The 23,882-nt window shown below is 38.8% G+C and overlaps 2 protein-coding genes across 2 annotated transcripts in view; one reads left to right on the top strand and one right to left on the bottom strand.

The window, feature by feature from the left end:
- LOC133570515 (uncharacterized) overlaps nt 1-23,882 on the bottom strand; it is a 905,074-nt gene that overhangs the window by 845,464 nt on the left and 35,728 nt on the right. The window lies entirely within an intron of this gene.
- LOC133570610 (uncharacterized) overlaps nt 6,257-23,882 on the top strand; it is a 33,174-nt gene continuing 15,548 nt past the window's right edge. The window contains exons 1-2 of the mRNA XM_061923297.1: nt 6,257-6,378; nt 9,736-9,892. Coding sequence (XP_061779281.1) covers nt 9,809-9,892 — 84 coding nt within the window. The 5' untranslated portion in view covers nt 6,257-6,378; nt 9,736-9,808. The remainder of the gene's footprint in view (nt 6,379-9,735; nt 9,893-23,882) is intronic.

Raw genomic sequence — 23,882 nt, 5'->3', positions numbered from 1 at the left:
TGGGCAAGCAGTCAGAGCGTGGACTGTGGATGTCGGCCAGAGCGGAGTTACGTAACCTTTCCACGCCCACTTCCCCCTTGTGGAGCCGAGCAGACACACTCTAGCGCCCACTGATGATTTACTGCCGAGGACGACACAGCGGTTCCACGTTCCGTGCTCTCATCTCTCTGACGACTGGGACCAGCTGGATCAGTTGCAGTGTGTGCTATACAGCAGTGGTCCCCAACCACCGGTATATATATATATATATATATATATATATATATATATATATATATATATATATATATATATATATATATATATATATATATATATATTTTTTTTTTTTTTTTTTTTTTTTTTTTTTAATTATTAAATCAACATAAAAAACACAATATATACATTATATGGGCTTTGTACCGAGGATGTTGTTGTGGCTTGTGCAGCCCTTTGAGACACTTGTGATTTAGGGCTATATAAATAAAGATTGATTGATTGATTGATTGATATATCAATATAGATCAATACAGTCTGCAGGGATACAGTCCGTAAGCACACATGATTGTATTTCTTTATGAAGAAAAAAAAAATAATAATTTCATGTATTTGTTTTGAAAAGGTCAGGGGTAATAATAATAATAATAATAATAATAATAACTGGGATTTATATAGCGCTTTTCTAAGTACCCAAAGTCGCTTTACATGTAGAGGGGTAAGCGGGCAGATTTGGTGGGGGAGGTTTTACAAGAGGGCAGCACGGTAGAAGAGGGGTTAGTGCATGTGCCTCACAATACAAAGGTCCTGAGTAGCCCTGAGTTCAATCCCGGGCTTGGAATCTTTCTGTGTGGAGTTTGCATGTTCTCCCCATGACTGCGTGGGTTCAACTACGGCTTCCTCCCACCTCCAAAGACATGCACCTGGGGATAGGCCCCTCCCACCTCCAAAGACATGCACCTGGGGATAGGTTGATTGGCAACACTAAATGGTCCCTAGTGTGTGATGTTGTCTGTCTATCTGTGTTGGCCCTGTGATGAGGTGGCGACTTGTCCAGGGTGTACCCCGCCTTCCGCCCAACTGTAGCTGAGATAGGCTCCAGCGACCCCGAAGGGAATAAGCGGTAGAAAATGGATGGATGGATGGATGGTTTTACAAGAAAAAATGTCAAAATAAATGTGAGCACTTGCTTATTTAGACACTGTGTTGTACTGCACTGTTGATGCTGAATAAAGTGTTTTGAAAAAAATATCTATATTAAATATTTTTGAAAATACAATAGAATTTAGAAAACTATGCCTCTAAAATTGCACACGTCACGAAACTTTTACCATTTGTGTTTTAACTTCTTTTTCCACTCAACAGCTAAGAAAAACGGTTACATGCCTTCAAAATAAAACGCAGCTACAACATAAAAAACAAATGAGATTTTTAACTCACCGTAACGCTGTAGATTTGTCAACCTGGAGTGCGTACCACGCTGAATCAGATCTAACAATTGTGTCTCAATGTCTTGGGCTATTTCCTCAATGCGCCGAGTCACGGTGAAGCCGACAGAGGCTACCTCGCTATATTGTTGGATAAGCTCAGAGCAATCGGATTTGACAAAATCTCATGGAGCTGGATGCAATCTTACTTGGAGGGGAGGGAACAGGCGGTAGAGGTGAACGGCACCGTGCCCCCCCCCCCCCCCCCCCCCCCCCTCAGTAAGTTGCGGAGTCCCCCAAGGCAGTATATTAGGGCCTTTACTGTTCCTAATATACATAAACGACATGTCATCAGCATGCGACTGTGCATTGTTCTTGTTTGCGGATGACTCAACCCTGCTGGTATCAGACAAGGACAAGTCACAGGTGGAGAAAATCCTCAGTGCTGAACTCTGTAGAACTTGCACCTGGCTCGCTGACAACAAGCTATCCATACACTTGGGTAAAACACAATCCATCCTGTTTGGGTCCCACATCAACCTTAAGAAAGTCAATGACTTCACTATAAAAGTGGGTGACATTGTTATCACCAGGAAAGATGAGGTCACCTACCTAGGTTCCATTCTAAAGGCTAATCTTTCCTGTGATCAAATGGCAACCAAGGTAATCAAAAAGGTCAACCAACGAACGAGATTTCTCTATAGAATCTCCTCTCTGGTCAACAAAAGCACCATGAAGATTCTAGCGGGAACTCTCGTTCAACCCTTTTTCGATTACGCATGCACCTCCTGGTACCCTAGCACCTCCAAAACCCTCAAATCTAGACTCCAAACATCCCAGAACAAGCTAGTCAGATTACTTCTAGACCTCCACCCCAGATCACACCTCACTCCTACCCACTTCTTCAAAGTGGGCTGGCTCAGGGTGGAGGACAGAGTCAAACAACTTGCACTGAGCCTGGTCTATAAAATCCGCTACACCTCCCTGATACCGAAGTACATGTCAAACTACTTCCTTAATGTAAATGACCGCCATAACCACAACACCAGGGGGAGCTCCACTACCCACGTTAAACCCAGATTCCGAACTAACAAAGGTCTTAACTCATTCTCTCTCTATGCCACATCAATATGGAATGCACTCCCAACAGGTGTAAAAGAAAGGGCATCTCTATCCTCCTTCAAAATTGCACTAAAACAACACCTCCAGGCAACTACAACCCTAAACTAACACCCTCCCCGGATTGTTAATAATCAAATGTAAATAATCAAAAGCAGATACTTTTTCTTATACTTTCTGATCTCTCTCTCTCTCTCTCTCTCTCTCTCTCTCTCTCTCTCTCTCTCTCTCTCTCTCTCTCTCTCTCTCTCTCTCTATGTCCACCGCTCGCTGTACATATCCTACCAAGTCAGTCATACACTGTTCCAATGTCCATTACTCTGGTGGCACAATTGTTGATGACTGAAGTGATGATAACAACCAAACCTACATATATGTGTACATGGACGCACAGATTAAGAACACTGAACTGTGACGACTGCAATAACGTCTTCACCGTCAGACGCCATCTTGCTTTATCCTCGCCCTGTTTGCTTCGCGCGCAGTCTTGTCAGATCTCGCGAGAGAAACAAGTAAGCAGCTCTTTTCCCTCCAACCCCGGTACAACTATTTTAGTATATACTATTTACTTATTCTGAAAATAAAAGTAAACTTGTCCATTTCAAATTTTCAAAACAAATACATACAACTTATTTTCGTAAAAATATTCAAATATTTAACAATGTATTGAAACAACATTAGCATAAGGAAAGAAAAAAAAAATAAACAAAATAAATATTACACTCATGATATTATTTTTGTCTTTGATGCTAATCGTTTTTATAATGTATCTTAGAATGTGGGAGGTTTTCATGTTCTTTTTAAATTTCCTTTGGTATTATATATATTATAACTATATAGCTATATCTATATATATCTATGCAAATATATATATATATATATATATATATATATATATATATATACATATATATATATATATATACATATATATATATATATTAATTAATAATTAATATAATTAATATATAATCTCCTGATGATTGAGGGAACCCCTCATGAAACAGGCCTGTAGAGATGAAGTAGTCTTGTGATTTTTTTTCCCACACATACATATATATATATATATATATATATATTGTGATTTAGGGCTATATAAATAAACATTGATTGATTGATTGATTGATATATACAGGTAAAAGCCAGTAAATTAGAATATTTTGAAAAACTTGATTTATTTCAGTAATTGCATTCAAAAGGTGTAACTTGTACATTATATTTATTCATTGCACACAGACTGATGCATTCAAATGTTTATTTCATTTAATTTTGATGATTTGAAGTGGCAACAAATGAAAATCCAAAATTCCGTGTGTCACAAAATTAGAATATTACTTAAGGCTAATACAAAAAAGGGATTTTTAGAAATGTTGGCCAACTGAAAAGTATGAAAATGAAAAATATGAGCATGTACAATACTCAATACTTGGTTGGAGCTCCTTTTGCCTCAATTACTGCGTTAATGCGGCGTGGCATGGAGTCGATGAGTTTCTGGCACTGCTCAGGTGTTATGAGAGCCCAGGTTGCTCTGATAGTGGCCTTCAACTCTTCTGCGTTTTTGGGTCTGGCATTCTGCATCTTCCTTTTCACAATACCCCACAGATTTTCTATGGGGCTAAGGTCAGGGGAGTTGGCGGGCCAATTTAGAACAGAAATACCATGGTCCGTAAACCAGGCACGGGTAGATTTTGCGCTGTGTGCAGGCGCCAAGTCCTGTTGGAACTTGAAATCTCCATCTCCATAGAGCAGGTCAGCAGCAGGAAGCATGAAGTGCTCTAAAACTTGCTGGTAGACGGCTGCGTTGACCCTGGATCTCAGGAAACAGAGTGGACCGACACCAGCAGATGACATGGCACCCCAAACCATCACTGATGGTGGAAACTTTACACTAGACTTCAGGCAACGTGGATCCTGTGCCTCTCCTGTCTTCCTCCAGACTCTGGGACCTCGATTCCCAAAGGAAATGCAAAATTTGCTTCCGTCAGAAAACATGACTTTGGACCACTCAGCAGCAGTCCAGCTCTTTTTTTCCTTAGCCCAGGTGAGACGCTTTTCGCGCTGTTTCTTGGTCAACAGTGGCTTGACACGAGGTATGCGGCAGTTGAAACCCATGTCTTTCAAGCGTCTCTTGGTGGTGGATCTTTAAGCACTGACTCCAGCAGCTGTCCACTCCTTCTGAATCTCCCCCACATTTTTGAATGGGTTTTTTTTCACAATCTTGACCAGGGCGCGGTGATCCCTATCGCTTGTACACTTTTTCTGACCACAGTTTTTCCTTCCCTTTGCCTCTCCATTAATGTGTTTGGACACAGAGCTCTGAGAACAGCCAGCCTCTTCAGCAATAACCTTTTGTGTCTTTCCCTCCTTGTGCAATGTGTCGATGGTTGCCTTTTGGACAGCTGTCAAATCTGAAGTCTTCCCCATGTTTGTGTAGGCTTCAGAACTGGACTGAGAGACCATTTAAAGCCCTTTGCAGGTGTTTTGAGTTAATCAGCTGATTAGTTTGTGGCACCAGGTGTCTTCAAAATTTAACCCTTACACAATATTCTAATTTTGTGACACACGGAATTTTGGATTTTCATTTGTTGCCACTTCAAATCATCAAAATTAAATGAAATAAACATTTGAATGCATCAGTCTGTGTGCAATGAATAAATATAATGTACAAGTTACACCTTTTGAATGCAATTACTGAAATAAATCAAGTTTTTCAAAATATTCTAATTTACTGGCTTTTACCTGTATATATATATATATATATATATATATATATATATATATATATATATATATATATATATATATATATATATATATATATATATATATATATATATATATATGTATGTGTGGGAAAAAAAATCACAAGACTATTTCTTCTCTACAGGCCTGTTTCATGAGGGGTTCCCTCAATCATCAGGAGATTTTAATGGAAGCATTCACATACCATGGTTTATATAGGGCACAGAGTGGGTGGGTACAGGCTGGCGTAGGGGCGTGGTGATTGGCTCATGTGTTACCTAGGAGGTGTTTCCGTCTGTGGCGGCATGCTGATACAATTTCGCTGCGCTTGTTGAGGGATGACAGGTCTGGACGGTATATAATAAACAGTTTCTCTTTCAAGCATAGGTTGCATCTTTTATTACCACTATTATAAGATGTGCTGGATGCAATAATTTGCCATGTTATTGAATATTCAACATTATTGTCTTTGAGGTCCCAAATGTGTTTGCTGAGTTCTGTGGTATTCCGCAGGTTTTGGTTCCTGAAAGAAGCCTTGTCTTTGTTCCATCTGGTTTTAAACTCTCCCTCAGTTAATCCTACATATGTGTCGGATGTGTTAATGTCCTTGCGTGTTACCTTAGATTGGTAAACAACTGATGTTTGTAAGCACCCCCCGTTGAGAGGGCAATCAGGTTTCTTGCGGCAGTTGCAGCCTTTGTTGGTTTTGGAGTCGCTCTGTCCGGGGGCCGACGGCTCATTTGCAATTGTTTTGTTGTGGTTTGAGATAATTTGTCGTATATTGTTCATACAGCTGTAGCTCAATTTAATGTTGTTCTTGTTGAATACTTTTCTTAGGGTGTTGCCTTTGGGGAAGTGTTTGTCAATCAGAGTGAGGAACTTGTGGCCAATGTTAGTCTTTTAAGACTATGATACCAATGATGTAATATTGTATAATCATGAACATCTTTCACCAATCTACTTTACTTTACGCCCTAATGCAAGTAGGACATGTTTGATGTCCTTCATGCTAATATGACATCACATGACATGCATAAGCTATAAGGAAGGGAGTTGTCCTTCACTCCATGGAACAGAACTACAGGAATGAAAGTGTAAAGCGAGAAGGACACAGGTATGTCATTTCTAGATCTGGGAAACTTCTATGTAAATATGATATGTATATTTGTTGTTGTTGTTTCCTACGCATTCATGTCTAGTGCAAGTACAATAAGCCATTCTTTGGTTCAATGTTAGCAACCTATCCTGCAAAGATCCTGTAATAGATGTGCTGTGAAATAACACCAGGACAAGCTACTGGACTTCATTTGATAGTGTCCTCTACCGTCTTCTCAGACATTTCAAGTGCAGGCGGACAAAAGTCCAGAAAGTAGTGGACAGTAAAACAAAAGTCCCAAATAAGCGGACTGTAAGACAAGGCCTTCTGCAGTGTACAGGACACATGGCATAAGAAGATTGATTGACAATGGTCTACAGTCCCTTTGCCAATCAGGATGCAGAACACAATGCGCAATCATGTGCTGTAAAAACAAAGGAAAAAAGCCTAAAAAAATACACACACAAAAAAGATGGGTGTAACAGCGAGGCCGTGTAAAGTGAAGCGTGTTGTAGTGAGAGAACACTATTAGTTTCACCTTGTAAATATCATTGCTGGAATAAAAACAACTTCACTATGTCCAGGTATATTCTTCCAAATTCAGAACATTACAAAATGGTAAAAGTCTGCACATGTGACAATAAATCTGGAGATGTAAAGTGCAAGTCATTGAATGGACTGGAAAACAACTCTAAAGAGCAAGTCAGGAATGCTCTCACTATTTGCCTACTAAGCAAAGGTTTGATTTTCAGCTGCTGGATCTTTACAACGACAGTCAAAATAAACTTGGCTTTTGATTCCAACAACTCAAAACAATAATACACTCACAGTCTCTTATAACACAAAGCTTATGTTGTCTTTAGACACTGTCAAAATGACGTGTTTTTTTTCATGAAGTGAAAAAATGCCCCCCCGCATTTTTACTATGCGACATGTTTTAGCATTACATCACAAACATTTGCTCTTTTTGACATTGTTCTAGTCCAACAAACAAAACTGCAGCTTTGGGCGCATGTCATGTTTTTGCACAATCAGACAGTTGTCAAGTTGAAGAAGACATGAGAGCAAGTAAAAGGAAGTGCACATTATTTCCAGGCTTCCACATCAAACAATGTGGCGGGCCAGATCTGGCCCTCAGACCTTGAGTTTGACACACATTATTTGCTCATCCTAGCCTAAGGTCTTAGTAACAATAATGAAATAGCTCTTCCTCCATGTATTCAATACCCAGGGGCACTAAGATGGACGAGGGTATGTATGGAACTTAAATGGCCGTGTCCCTGCCTGAATGTCTCCAAAGCAAATACCTTGTGTTATTGTGTAACTACATACATAGATGTAGTGTTATTGTTTAACTACATACATAGATGTAGTGTTATTGTGTAACTACATACATAGATGTAGTGTTATTGTGTAACTACATACATAGATGTAGTGTTATTGTATAACTACATACATAGATGTAGTGTTATTGTTTAACTACATACATAGATGTAGTGTTATTGTTTAACTACATACATAGATGTAGTGTTATTGTGTAACTGCATACATAGATGTAGTGTTATTGTTTAACTACATACATAGATGTAGTGTTATTGTTGAACTACATACATAGATGTAGTGTTATTGTGTAACTACATACATAGATGTAGTGTTATTGTTTAACTACATACATCGATGTAGTGTTATTGTTTAACTACATACATAGATGTAGTGTTATTGTTGAACTACATACATAGATGTAGTGTTATTGTTTAACTACATACATAGATGTAGTGTTATTGTATAACTACATACATAGATGTAGTGTTATTGTTTAACTACATACATAGATGTAGTGTTATTGTATAACTACATACATAGATGTAGTGTTATTGTTTAACTACATACATAGATGTAGTGTTATTGTTTAACTACATACATAGATGTAGTGTTATTGTTGAACTACATACATAGATGTAGTGTTATTGTATAACTACATACATAGATGTAGTGTTATTGTTTAACTACATACATAGATGTAGTGTTATTGTTGAACTACATACATAGATGTAGTGTTATTGTATAACTACATACATAGATGTAGTGTTATTGTATAACTACATACATAGATGTAGTGTTATTGTTTAACTACATACATAGATGTAGTGTTAGTGTTTAACTACATACATAGATGTAGTGTTATTGTTGAACTACATACATAGATGTAGTGTTATTGTTTAACTACATACATATATGTAGTGTTATTGTTTAACTACATACATAGATGTAGTGTTATTGTTTAACTACATACATAGATGTAGTGTTATTGTTTAACTACATACATAGATGTAGTGTTATTGTGTAACTACATACATAGATGTAGTGTTATTGTTTAACTACATACATAGATGTAGTGTTATTGTGTAACTACATACATAGATGTAGTGTTATTGTGTAACTACATACATAGATGTAGTGTTATTGTTTAACTACATACATAGATGTAGTGTTATTGTTTAACTACATACATAGATGTAGTGTTATTGTTTAACTACATACATAGATGTAGTGTTATTGTGTAACTACATACATAGATGTAGTGTTATTGTTGAACTACATACATAGATGTAGTGTTATTGTGTAACTACATACATAGATGTAGTGTTATTGTGTAACTACATACATAGATGTAGTGTTATTGTGTAACTACATACATAGATGTAGTGTTATTGTTTAACTACATACATAGATGTAGTGTTATTGTTTAACTACATACATAGATGTAGTGTTATTGTTTAACTACATACATAGATGTAGTGTTATTGTATAACTACATACATAGATGTAGTGTTATTGTGTAACTACATACATAGATGTAGTGTTATTGTTTAACTACATACATCGATGTAGTGTTAGTGTTTAACTACATACATAGATGTAGTGTTATTGTTTAACTACATACATAGATGTAGTGTTATTGTTTAACTACATACATAGATGTAGTGTTATTGTTTAACTACATACATAGATGTAGTGTTATTGTGTAACTACATACATAGATGTAGTGTTATTGTTTAACTACATACATAGATGTAGTGTTAGTGTTTAACTACATACATAGATGTAGTGTTATTGTTTAACTACATACATAGATGTAGTGTTATTGTTTAACTACATACATAGATGTAGTGTTATTGTTGAACTACATACATAGATGTAGTGTTATTGTTGAACTACATACATAGATGTAGTGTTATTGTGTAACTACATACATAGATGTAGTGTTGATGCTCGCTACCTTTGCCGTTTAGTTTGCAACAATTTTCCGGAGATAGCTTCCCCTGTAGCTTAGCTACATTTCATGGAGACTAACTTGCAGCTTACATGTTCCAGGTATCTTGCACATCACTTGGAGCCCACACAAGTTTGCTGAGTGTCTGAGGACAGCAGAGGAGGACAAGCAAACATGAAGGTGGAGATGTGGAAGGTGCACGCCACGCTACAGTCGGCGCTGGATGGCAACGTGGCGATTTCGACACCTCCAAATGTGGTAATTAAATGTACAATGCACATGTACAATGACAAGTGAATACATCCTATCTACAACACATGACAAGTGAGTACATCCTATCTACAAACCTCGTTTCCATATGAGTTGGGAAATTGTGTTAGATGTAAAAATTTGTGGCGCATTATGAAGCCTAAAATAGCACAACGGAGACCCCCGGACTGTTGAACAACTTGAGCTGTACATCAAGCAAGAATGGGAAAGAATTCCACCTGAGAAGCTTCAAAAATGTGTCTCCTCAGTTCCCAAACATTTGTGCCCCCCCCCCTCCTTGTGGAGGGGGGAGGGGGGGCACAGGTCCGGTGGCCATGGATGAAGTGCTGGCTGTCCAGAGTCGGGACCCGGGGTGGACCGCTCGCCTGTGCATCGGTTGGGAACATCTCTGCGCTGCTGACCCGTCTCCGCTCGGGATGGTGTCCTGCTGGCCCCACTATGGACTGGACTCTTACTATTATGTTGGATCCACTATGGACTGGACTCTCACAATATTATGTCAGACCCACTCGACATCCATTGCTTTTGGTCTCCCCTAGAGGGGGGGGGGGGGGTTACCCACATATGCGATCCTCTCCAAGGTTTCTCATAGTCATTCACATCGACGTCCCACTGGGGTGAGTTTTTCCTTGCCCTTATGTGGGCTTTGTACCAAGGATGTCGTTGTGGCTTGTGCAGCCCTTTGAGACACTTGTGATTTAGGGCTATATAAATAAACATTGATTGATTGATTGATTGATTGATTGATTGATTGATTGAGTGTTGTTCAAAGGAAAGGCCATGTAACACAGTGGTAAACATGCCCTTTCCCAACTACTTTGGCACGTGTTGCAGCCATGAAATTCTAAGTTAATTATTAGTTGCAAAAAAAAAATAAAGTTATGAGTTTGAACATCAAATATGTTGTCTTTGTAGTGCATTCAACTGACTATGGGTTGAAAAGGATTTGCATATATTTACATCTAACATAATTTCCCAACTCATATGGAAACGGGGTTTGTATATATGTCTCCGTCATCCATAGCTTTATCTATAAGCCATAAAGTAGGCAGGCACGGAGCTATTTCTCAGCGTGTGTTTATTCCAGCCGGCACATTAATACACTGACACGCAACATCCCGATTCCAATCATGCATTGCTTCAAAACTACGGCAAGTAGTAATGTCCAAAAAAAGATAGTGACAGAGAATTCAAGCCTAAAATCACTTCTTTCCTGCAAATGAAATGCCACAGATGCTGCCCATACCTATGCTCCTTCAAAGACTGTGCTACTGGCTGCAAAGCATTGCACTTCAAATACAACAATGAGTAGAGACGAGTGTTATGTGTGTGCATATATATGTGGAAATAAATGAACACTGAAATTCAAGTATTTCTTTATATATATATATATATATATATATATATATATATATATATATATATATATATATATATATATATATATATATATATATAAGAAAGATATATAAAAGAAATACTTGAATTTCAGTGTATTGTAGCTATAAATATTCCCCCCACCAATCTCCCGAATTCGGAGGTGTCCAGGGTGGCAAGTGTGTTTCAAATCCTAAAGTTGTTGTGGTTGTTTTACACTTACATGCTGTGGTTAATAGTATTCTATCTTTATTTGTCGTTATTTACACTTTCTGAATAAATGGTGTGATAAAGATCATCAGTCAACTCATTGGTGTTCATTGAGAAGCTCTGCCATCCGGGGGGAGCTCAAAGTGAAGCCGCTGCTCCTCCACATGGAGAGGAGCCAGATGAGGTGGTTCGGGCATCTGGTCAGGATGCCACCCGAACGTCTCCTGAGGTAGGTGTTTACGGCACGTCCCACCGGTAGGAGGCCACGGGGAAGACCCAGGACACGTTGGGAAGACTATGTCTCCCGGCTGGCCTGGGAACGCCTCGGGATCCCCCGGGAGGAGCTGGACGAAGTGGCTGGGGAGAGGGAAGTCTGGGCTTCCCTGCTTAGGCTGCTGCCCCCGCAACCCGACCTCTGATAAGTGGAAGAAGATGGATGGATGGATGAATGGAAATAATAAAAATGTTAAAAAAAATCGATTAAAAAAAAAAAAAAATCAAATCTGAATCGCACAACGGGAGGATCGCGATTCGAATTCACTTTTTTTTTTTCCCACACCCCTACTATATATATATATATATATATATATATATATATATATATAGATATATATATAGATAAATGAATAAATGGGTTATACTTGTATAGTGCTTTTCTACCTTCAAGGTACTCAAAGGGCTTTGACAGTATTTCCACATTCACCCATTCACACACACATTTACACACTGATGGCGGGAGCTGCCATGCAAGGCGCTAACCAGCAGCCATCAGGAGCAATATATATATATATATATATATATATATATATATATATATATATATATATATATATATAATATATACAAAGAAAAACCCAGAAACCATCTTTGTAGTCATTTTTCTCCTGCGTGGACTTCCGTCTTCCTTTACAATGAGTGAAGCTGCACGAAACCCTGTGTCTGCAAGTGTAAATAAATTAGGTTTTAAGTTTTGTGTTTCTTGTAGAATCTATATCAAGTAATATACATTAGCCTATTGTTAAAATAATGAAAAAAACTCATTTATATATTTGTTTTATTGTATTGTTACATTAATAGCTGTTGTATTATAGGATGGCTTGTTAAACATTTCATAGGATTTTCAGAGTTTTTCAGATCAGCAGACGGACTCTAAGTCGTTCTTATTTACAGTACATATACAGTCAAGAAAATAAGTATTTGAACACCCTGCTATTTTGCAAGTTGTCCCACTTAGAAATCATGGAAGGGTCTGAAATGTCCATGGTAGGTGCATGTCCACTGTATGAGAGATGACCTAAAAAGAAAAATCCATAAAACACAATCTATGATTTTTTTTAACAATTTATTTGTGTGATAAAGCTGAAAATAAGTATTTGAACACCAACATTAATATTTGGTAGAGTAGCCTTTGTTTGCAATTGCAGAGGTCAAACGTTTCCTGTAGTTCTTCAGCAGGTTTGCACAGACTGCAGGAGGGATTTTGGCCCACTCCTCCACACAGATCTTCTCTAGATCCGTCAGGTTTCTGGGCTGTCGCTGAGTAACACAGACTTTCAGCTCCCTCCAAAGATTTTCAATTGGATGTAGGTCTGGAGCCTGCCTAGGCCACTCCAGAACCTTGATATGGTTCTTACAAAGCCACTTCTTGGTTTTCCTGGCTGTGTGCTTTGGGTCATTGTCATGTTGGAAGATCCATCTTCAATGATCTGACTGAGGGAAGGAGGTTTTTGGCCAAAATCTCACAACACATGGCTGTAACTGATAACGTAAAAACTTTTTAAGTTATCATAATAAATGTTTTGAGTTACAGTATACTTAAAAATGTGTGTTCAGTTGACTTAATTTATATTCAAAGTTCAATATAACATTTTAAATGATCATTAACTTAGTATTTATGTCTTCTTCATACTTAAATGATCTGATAGAATATATTTATAAAAACTAAATGACATGGACTTGAAAAAAATAACTGAATACAATGTATTAATATCAATAGTATCTACTCAAAATATTACACCTTTTTGAACTCAAAATATTTACTTCTTGCCGACTTAATGTGCAAGATGCCCTGTTTTTAGAGAGCTGTGTTTTCTGAGAGGTTCTGTCCCCCAAAGACATGCCAAAAGTGTGCAAATTCAGTTGTGCAGATTGTTGTGTACATGTAACTGTAGAACTATAGTCATGTGCAAGAGAAACCTCATCCTTGCAATAAAAGGTTCTTGACTAAAGTGTTACTGTCAAAATGTCAACAATGTATTAGGGTATAAAACAGCACCTTAAAACTTACCTTTTAAAAAGGCAATAACAACTGTTACATTTTAAGTTTTTTATTTTCCCAGAACAGACTTAGTAAAACTGTGAAATGTCGAATAACATTAAAGTGCAACACCTGGAGTCAAACTTTTTTTTTTTACAAATATATTTTAGCAGCCTATTTTGAATCATTGGGGATGGACAAACTTCCCTTTCTCTGCTCTGTATTTTCTCAAGGAAGAGAAAAAAACTTATGAAAGCAGCAGCACAGACATCTAAATTTGTGCAAATGAGGAAAATAAAAAAACATTCCAAATAAAACAGAACAAAATACAATAAATAAAAGAAAATCTAATATAAATAAATAACTGAATCATCATTACAACTGAGGGTTGACTCAGATCAGTGAGGTCAAGGAGGCAGTACAATAAAATTAACAAAATATTTACCTCTCATTCTAAACTTATAAAAAGCCCACTGGGCATACGCAAAAGTGCTTTCAACATTTTAACAGACATGTCTATGGAAATCAGACATGTTAAGAGTAGAACAACATGGCTGCAATAATGATGCTGATCTGAAGCACATTTATGCATGGTTAATGAGTGCAGGCATGCACTTCTCAGCTGCTTCGTTACTCAAACTTTAACAAGTCATTTTTCAGGCAGAGTAGGCATGGCTTCAGTGCTTTGTTATCATCCAGACACAGCAGGACTTTCTGGATGAATGTGAATGTGTGAGTGAGTTTCTTTGGATAATCCAAGTCAGTGGTTCTTAACCTTGTTGGAGGTACCGAGCCCCGCCAGTTTCACTTTAGTGAAAAATAAAATGTTTTTTTTTTCAAATTCAAGAAAAAGTTGTTATTTTACTGGTGCACAAAATGAACCGTGCATGAACATCACCTTGTTCAAAGAACAAAACCAACACAGTGCATAAACTCACAACAAATAACACACCTTACCCACATTACCATGAATTGATTAACGTGGACCCCGACTTAAACAAGTTGAAAAACTTATTGGGGTGTTACCATTTAGTGCTCAATTGTACGGAATATGTACTGTACTGTGTAAACTGTACTGTTTCATATCATGTATCCTCCTCCTTTGCAATCTGCTAGTAAACGTTTCAATCGATCAATCAAACGGAAAATTAGAGGGAACATTGTTTGGGAGTATCCATAATACGCCGATAGGGAGAAGTTTTTATTTACACGATAAGTCGGATGTGTCTTGACCTCCGTGGCGGAGGCTCCGCCGAACCCCTGAGGCCGACCCCTAGGGTTCGATGGAACCCGGGTTAAGAACCACTGATCTAAGTGTGATGCATAGATTGAACCAAGCAGCACCACAAATGCATCAGCCAACCTGGGAAGCTCGCTCATAACAACTTCATCCTCTATCACGATGGATATGTTCTCCGGGCTGAAGCTGCTGGAACCATTGGAGTCAGGGGCCACAGAGAGAAACGCCAGTGGTGTGTCAGTGGTCTCCATCTCATCTTCACCCTGCAAAACACAAGAAAATCAACTATAACCAATCCAGAAGGATGTCACACAATTCTTGTTTGTAGAGCCAAAACATACAGTATGCATAGTCCCCCCCTCTCCTCCTCCTCATCTCCTCTGCTCCTTCTTCCTCCCCGTCATTGTTTCCTCTCCTCTCCTTTCCTGTCATTGTTTTCCCTCCCCTCCTCTCCTCTCATTCTTCTTCCTCCTCTCCTCTCCTGTCCTGTCCTTCCTCCTCCTCCTCCTCAAATCTCCAAGCATAACTTTGGCTGCAGAGACATACTTACATTACAGGTTTTGTAGAATTCAGTGTCATCCTCCCGGAGATACACTGGAAGTCCACGAAGAACCAGAGTGCGTCGCATGTTGATGTCATGTTCTTCCTAGAGCGAGAAACAAGAGAAAATGCCAGCATACCCAGTCCGTGTCACTGATATAACAGTGTGCATGCTTCAGTCATGTTAAAAACAGTAATCTATGATTCAGCAGGATGACTGACTACTATCAAGGCGTCTATAATCTGCAATGACAACACATATGATCAACATTGTCCCCATGAAAAAGGCAAACATAAACTTACCTCCAAGTCATAAATTCTCAGCATCTCTTGCAGTGCCTCTGCTCCCTTTCCAGTCCTTGAGGACTTCTGTCAATACAGTGCAGCCAGTTTTGGTGTGTAGCGGTCAAGTTCACAGTAGAACTGGTTGCGTAGATTCACATTTGTAATACGATGAAACTCTGCAAACACCTGTACAGACATAAATATTTCGGTGTAAAAACAATCAGACATGGCAATGATTTTGATGAACTATTACTAATCAAAACATACTACATATTTACCTGTGAGGCCGGCCAGTTCTCCAGGAATTCCCGCACCCCTGGACTTCCTTGAACAATGTGTCGCCGGCGAAGGCCAAAGGTTGTGTGCATGAGTTTCTCTATCAGTATCTGCTCTCTCTCAGTCTCTTGTGTGATTTGTACTCTCTTGTGTGGCGCAGAGACGTCACACAAGATCTGCAGGGAGACAATAAACAAATGTCATTTCTTTCCAAATCATGGTGAATGGCATAACCAAATGGTGTTTTAAAATGAACAAATACTCACCAATATAATCACAAATGTTGCTCAAAATGACAAACTTTATTTCCAACCACTCTATGGTACTATAACATAACAGAGAATGTGACTTAAGATGCAAAATGCATATGATGATGTATAGTGTACTGCATTACGTGGTCAATCCCTTATTGGCGAGGGCGACTCCGTTAGACAGCCCTTCTGAACATATTATGATTTTGCTTTTTTCTCCAAAGTCTAATCATTTCAAAAAAACTTTCACATATGCAGTAACTGCTTAATTCAAACATTTCACCAATATTTGAAACACGTCGTCCTCTGCATATTTATCAAGGCAAAGAACGTCTGTTTCCACTACGTTACCCTTAACGTTAACGTTACGTTGTTGACAGTAACAAAGTAACGTTAGCGACCTGGGCCTACAAACAACACTGACAATAAAGTCATAGGCTTTGGTTTCAACCAGTTGGAAATATGTGGAATATCGTAGCATGTAACCTGCACACATTCACTGCGTCGAACAAAAGATAGCCTAAGTTAACCTTATTGAACTTTTGAAACGTTCATTTTCTACGTTACTCACCGGCTTCACGCGCGAAACTTTCAAATTCTGGAGCCGGAACACAAAACACAGATAAAAGACCATTTTACAATAGCACGGCGAAAAAATGACCGTCGTCGTGTGGGTTTTTTGACGAATAACACTATTTTTCCACTTTTCTTGGCTCCAGACATCCCGAATGTTCTGGATACATGCCCTAAACCGCTAGGGGTAGTGACGTCAGACGTCACGTCCCCTCACGCACGCACGCTCGTTCTTCTTCTTCTTCTTCTTCTTCTTTTGATTTTTTATGGCGGTTGGCAAGCAACCTTGTGGTGTGCATTACCGCCACCTACTGTAATGGAGTGTGAACCGAGATGGATCCCTATTCTATTCATTTGGTGTGAGAGGAGTAGTTTTAGACTGGCTACGAAGTTATTTAGATAATAGACAAGAGGTTGTGGATGTTGTGGGTAATCCATCTGAACACATGAGGATTGAATGTGGACTTCCACAAGGTTCGGTTTTGGGACCAAAATGGTTTATTTTATATATGAATGATATATGTGAGGTATCAAAGTTATTGACATTTGTATTAATTGCGAACGACACCAACTTTTCTAGTTCGGGACATGACTTAAAAGCATTATCAAACATTATTGAACAGGAAATGATTCAACTTAAGAGACGGTTTGATGTCAATAAATTATCATTAAATGTAAAAAAAACCAAAGTTCATGATGTCTTGTAAGAGGAAAAGGGAGGAAAGGATCAAACTGGCAATAGATGGAATTGATATTGAAAGGGTTTCTGAACTTAGATTTTTAGGAGTGATACTGGATGACGGTCTGACATGGAAATCTCATATTGCACATGTACGGAAACAAATGTCTAAGAGTATTTTTATATTAAATAAGGTCAAATATGTGTTAGATTATAGGGCAATTGTGCACACTTACATTGCCATACATCAGCTACTGTGTGGAAGTGTGGGGGAACACATAAGAGTAACATAAAGGCATTGTATCAACTACAGAAAAGATTATTCATAAAGTAGATCACTTAGAACACACTAACATATTATTTATTAATTATGGTTTATTGAAACTACAGGGGCAGCACGGTGGCAGAGGGGTTAGTGCGTCTGCCTCACAATACGAAGGTCCTGAGTAGTCTTGGGTTCAATCCCGGGCTCGGGATCTTTCTGTGTGGAGTTTGCATGTTCTCCCCGTGACTGCGTGGATTCCCTCCGGGTACTCCGGCTTCCTCCCACCTCCAAAGACATGCACCTGGGGATAGGTTGATTGGCAACACTAAATGGGCCCTAGTGTGTGAATGTTGTCTGTCTATCTGTGTTGGCCCTGCGATGAGGTGGCGACTTGTCCAGGGTGTACCCCGCCTTCCGCCCATGTGCAGCTGAGATAGGCTCCAGCGCCCCCGCGACCCCAAAGGGAATAAGCGGTAGAAAATGGATGGATGGATGAAACTACAGGAGCTAGTAAAGTTACAGACATTATGTGTCACGTTTAAGGCTACAAGTAAAACATTACCAGCAAATTTACAACAAATGTTTGTCATCACTTGTGAGAATGAAGAGCATAGAAGAAAAGGTCATTTCCAACATGGGTATTCAGGGACAACTTGAAAACAAATGTGCATATCAGTGGTGGGGGTTCAACTATGGAATTCTCTTTACAATGAGATTTAGGCTGAAACGACGCGTCGACGTCATCGATTACGTAAATACGTCGACGCCGTTTTTGTGCGTCGACGCGTCACATACCGTATTTCCTTGAATAGCCGTCGGGGCGCTAATTGATTTAAAACCTCTTCTCACTCCTGCGCTTACCAAAAGGCGTCTGGTAAATTTAGGCCTGCGCTTATAAATTTGAGTGATGTAAGGATACCATCATGAAAAGTACATTTAATAAAAAAAAAAACGTTATTATGGTCTTACCTTTACTTATGAGTCCATGCGCAGCTGCTTCTGATCAAAAGCATCGATAACCTGTTTATAGAAGCCTTCTTTATCTTTCTTCAGTTTTAAAAGTCTCTCTGTCTCGATGGAGATCTTCCTTTAAGTATTACCTCCTGCTTCCATTGAAAGTCCAGTTTAGAAAACGGTTTTATTTTAGATATGTAATCCTCCATGTTAAAAGTGCAAGCAAACGATCGCTGCTCACTCTTGTGGCTTGTTGTCTTCTTCTGCAGCACCGGTCTTCTGCAGTACCGGTTAGGGATGTCCCGATCCAGGTTTTTGCACTTCCGATCCGATATCGATATTGTTTTTGCACTTTTGATACGATACCGATACTGACCTATCCGAGCATGTATTAAAGTTTAAAGTTATTTAGCCTACTTAGTTGTCAGAATCATGTTGAAAAGGGTTTTAGTACTCTTGATAACAACTAGCCAGCTGAATTAGGGGAGTTTGAATAATACACAATGGTTGGTAACAAGAAACTGACCTGTTTATTCAAGGATAAACACAAAATAGACAAAATTATACATGACAAACAGAAATGGCATCATTGAAACTAGGGCTGGGCGATATGGCCTTTTTTTAATATTGCAATATTTTAAGGCCATATTGCGATACACAATGTATATCTCCATATTTTGCCTTAGCCTTGAATGAACACTTGATGCATATAATCACAGCAGTATGATGATTCTATGTGTTTTGATTGATTGATTGAGACTTTTATTAGTAGGTTGCACAGTGAAGTACATATTCCGTACAATTGACCACTAAATGGTAACACCCCAATAAGTTTTTACACTTTTTTAAGTCGGGGTCCACTTACATTGATTCATGATACAGATATATACTATCAGATATATACTATCATCATAATACAGTCATCACACAAGATAATCACATTGAATTATTTACATTATTTATAATCCAGGGTGTGGAGGGGGGCGCCGGATGTAAGTGTCAGAGTTTGATATGAGAATAAATCTAAAGTTAAAATATAGGGTAGAAATGCACCCATTTGCAAGAAATGTAGTCTTGGTTTTCAACATTTTCTTTCAAGGCTTGCATGTCTACATTAAAACATTCTTCTTCATACTGCATTAATATATGCTACTTTTAAACTTTCATGCAGAGAAGGAAATCACAACTAAAAAAATCACACATTTTTTCATACGGTGTTGATGTGGAAATTTTTGCCTCGGCATTTTGATGGTGTGGACGTGTGGCACCGAATGGAGATAAGCGTCTCAACAGACGTCACAATATTTGAACAATGATGACGAAAACTGTTTTCTCTGTCGTGTCCGTGTGTCGAAAATTGTTATGCGCTTATTTTTTTATTAGATTTTGTGCGTGGCATAGATTTGCCGTGCGCAGAGGACGCTTGAGCAGTGCGTAATTGCGCAGGCGCGCACCTTAGATGGAGCGTTGTTCGCACGGCTGCGCTAGCATCACAGCTAACGTTAGCCATGCTGCTACCTCTCTGCTGGGAGAGGGCGTATACGTATGTGACGTATGACGTGACAGTATGTGACGTATGACGTGACAGTATGTGACGTATGACGTGACAGTATGTGACGTATGACGTGACAGTATGTGACGTATGACGTGACAGTATGTGACGTATGACGTGACAGTATGTGACGTATGACGTGACAGTATGTGACGTATGACGTGACAGTATGTGACGTATGACGTGACAGTATGTGACGTATGACGTGACGGTATGTGACGTATGACGTGACGGTATGTGACGTATGACGTGACAGTATGTGACGTATGACGTGACAGTATGTGACGTATGACGTGACAGTATGTGACGTATGACGTGACAGTATGTGACGTATGACGTGAAAGTATGTGACGTATGACGTGAAAGTATGTGACGTATGACGTGACAGTATGTGACGTATGACGTGACAGTATGTGACGTATGACGTGACAGTATGTGACGTATGACGTGAAAGTATGTGACGTATGACGTGACAGTATGTGACGTATGACGTGACAGTATGTGACGTATGACGTGACAGTATGTGACGTATGACGTGACGGTATGTGACGTATGACGTGAAAGTATGTGACGTATAACGTGACAGTATGTGACGTATGACGTGACAGTATGTGACGTATGACGTGACAGTATGTGACGTATGACGTGACAGTATGTGACGTATGACGTGACAGTATGTGACGTATGACGTGAAAGTATGTGACGTATGACGTGACAGTATGTGACGTATGACGTGACAGTATGTGACGTATGACGTGACAGTATGTGACGTGTGACGTGACAGTATGTGACGTGTGTCGTGACAGTATGTGACGTATGACGTGACAGTATGTGACGTATGACGTGACAGTATGTGGCGTATGACGTGACAGTATGTGACGTATGACGTGACGGTATGTGACGTATGACGTGAAAGTATGTGACGTATAACGTGACAGTATGTGACGTATGACGTGACAGTATGTGACGTATGACGTGACAGTATGTGACGTATGACGTGACAGTATGTGACGTATGACGTGACAGTATGTGACGTGTGTAAGAAGGTGCACTTGCTGTCTGTGAGAGGGAGACACAGAAAAGATTGAGAAGAGCCTGTCGTGTAATGCCAGCAGCTAAAAGCAACTGCGTGAGAATCCACAGACCTGTGGATGTGTTGAAGGTGTGCTGGAAAATGCGGAACGGAAATTAGGGAGCAGCAGAAAAGTGGAATGTATTATTTAAATCGGTGCGTTGGAAAACACGGACCGGAGGTTTTTTTTAAACTGGATCTGGATCAGCATTTTCCCATGCCTTGCCGATGCGCATTTTTTGGCAAATATCGGCGGCCGATCCGATCCAAATATCGGATCGGGACATCCCTGGTACCGGTAGTCGCAAGAAGGATCACTAGCGCCCTCTACCACCAGGAGGCGGGAGTCATTTAATGACTCATATTTGACACACGCAGCTACGGTATATTAATAAAACATAGCTGCTTACTGTTCTTTTTAGCAGATTCAATAGCTTGGACCTTAAATCCTACTGAATAGCTCTTAATCTTCTTCCCTTTATGTGATTTCAAATGATTGAAATCGGCCTCCTCCATTTTGAAAATGATGACAGGTGAAGTGTCACTCATGACGTGACGAGTTTGACCCGGCGGAAGTCCGAGACATATGCTAATTATTTTGCAAAACGAGTTTGACCCGGCGAAAATTCCAGACATGCACTAATAAAATGAATATTTTGCGAACTGAGTTTGATCCGGCGTTAATCCTGAGCCGGCGGTAAGGCCAAGCATGCGCTAATTATTTTGCGAAACGAGTTTGACCCGGCAGTAATTGGAGGCATGCGAATACTATACACCCGGCGCCAATTCAAGGAAATACGCACTTTTTTGTATTGGATGTTTATCTTTATTTTTGCACATTTTAAAGCAAAATAAGCAATACTTTTACCTTTGGAATGCTTATACTATTGCAGAATATTAAGATTTGCACTGTATGTTTATTTTATATTTGCACATTAAAAAGCAAATAAGCTACTTTTAGTTTTGTTAAATGTTAAAAGTTTTAAAGGTTTACATTGTTACAGAATAGTTTGTCATGTTGTTGTCAATGTTGACTGAGTGGCCACACTTTTTTTTTTGTAAATAAAAGCCATGCCTTCTGAAAAAACTGGCCTAAATTTATTTTTTCGTCTTCATTTTAAATAAAAAATAAAGAAATCGGTAAAAGGAAAAATAATCTATAGATTCATCGAAAAAAATAATCTATAGATTAACCGAAAAAATAATAGAAAAATAATCGTTAGCTGCAGCCTTAAATGAGATGAAAGACTGTAAAATATATTCCAATTGAAAAAATATATAAAGACAGAACAATAATATCATACGGACAGCCATAAGTGTTTACATTTCGCTTTATATTTATGATTTTACTTATTTTAATTTTTTGCCTGGTTTTGTATCATCCCGTGAGGTGTATATTACTTTTTTTGTACTTCATGAAGTTTTGCACTTGTTGTGGTTTTTTTGTGTGGGTTTTTTTTGTTTGTTTTCATTATATTTGGATGTAATTGTTGGTCTATATGATGTCTATTAGGTAAGACTGCGTGCTATGTTGAAAGGGGCAATAAGATTTGTCTTCATCCTACTCCTTCTCAGGCATTGCTGTGTAGATGTGTAGTTGAATGGTTGAGGTGTGATTGTCTGTTGATCGAGGATGCACATCAATGAAGGAGATAAATAAAAATGAAATATTCTTTTATTGAACCCAGTGTTTTTAAAATATGTGTATATTGCTTTATATCCTATATAAATGATAAATGGGTTGTACTTGTATAGCGCTTTTCTACCTTCAAGGTACTCAAAGCGCTTTGACACTACTTCCACATTTACCCATTCACACACACATTCACACACTGATGGAGGGAGCTGCCATGCAAGGCGCTAACCAGCACCCATCAGGAGCAAGGGTGAAGTGTCTTGCTCAGGACACAACGGACATGACGAGGTTGGTACTAGGTGGGGATTGAACCAGGGACCCTCGGGTCACGCACGGCCATTCTCCCACTGCGCCACGCCGTCCCATCCCGTATGTTCTGAATTCAATCCTAATATATCTTCCACTGCTAACCTTATATTTTCTTTCGCTAACTTACTTTCCAGTATTTCCCTTTCTCTATTATATTTCCTACAATGTATTAAAACATGTACGCACGCCCGTTAACTTAGACTTTTCAAGTTGAGGGACAGTGTTCAATGAATGAATGAATGAAATAAGTTTATTTCGGTCATGTAATCAACCATCAACCTTTAATCATTTTGTGTGACCAGTTTAAAAGAGTACAGATAATACATATATACAATCATACAGATTTACACACAAAAGAAAAGAAAAGAAAAGAAAAAAGAGAAAGCATGACCGAAAAAGGAGTAGGCTGAAGCCAAGGCTTATATTTGCCTGTCCTATACCTTTACTGAAAATAAGATTGCCTGGAACATCAACGTTAGAAAAAAAAAATCAAAGTAATTGT

Source organism: Nerophis lumbriciformis, linkage group LG28, assembly GCF_033978685.3.
Source record: "Nerophis lumbriciformis linkage group LG28, RoL_Nlum_v2.1, whole genome shotgun sequence".
NCBI lineage: Eukaryota > Metazoa > Chordata > Actinopteri > Syngnathiformes > Syngnathidae > Nerophis > Nerophis lumbriciformis.
Note: the sequence above shows the minus strand (reverse complement) of the source record. Positions and strands in the feature narration are given on the sequence as shown.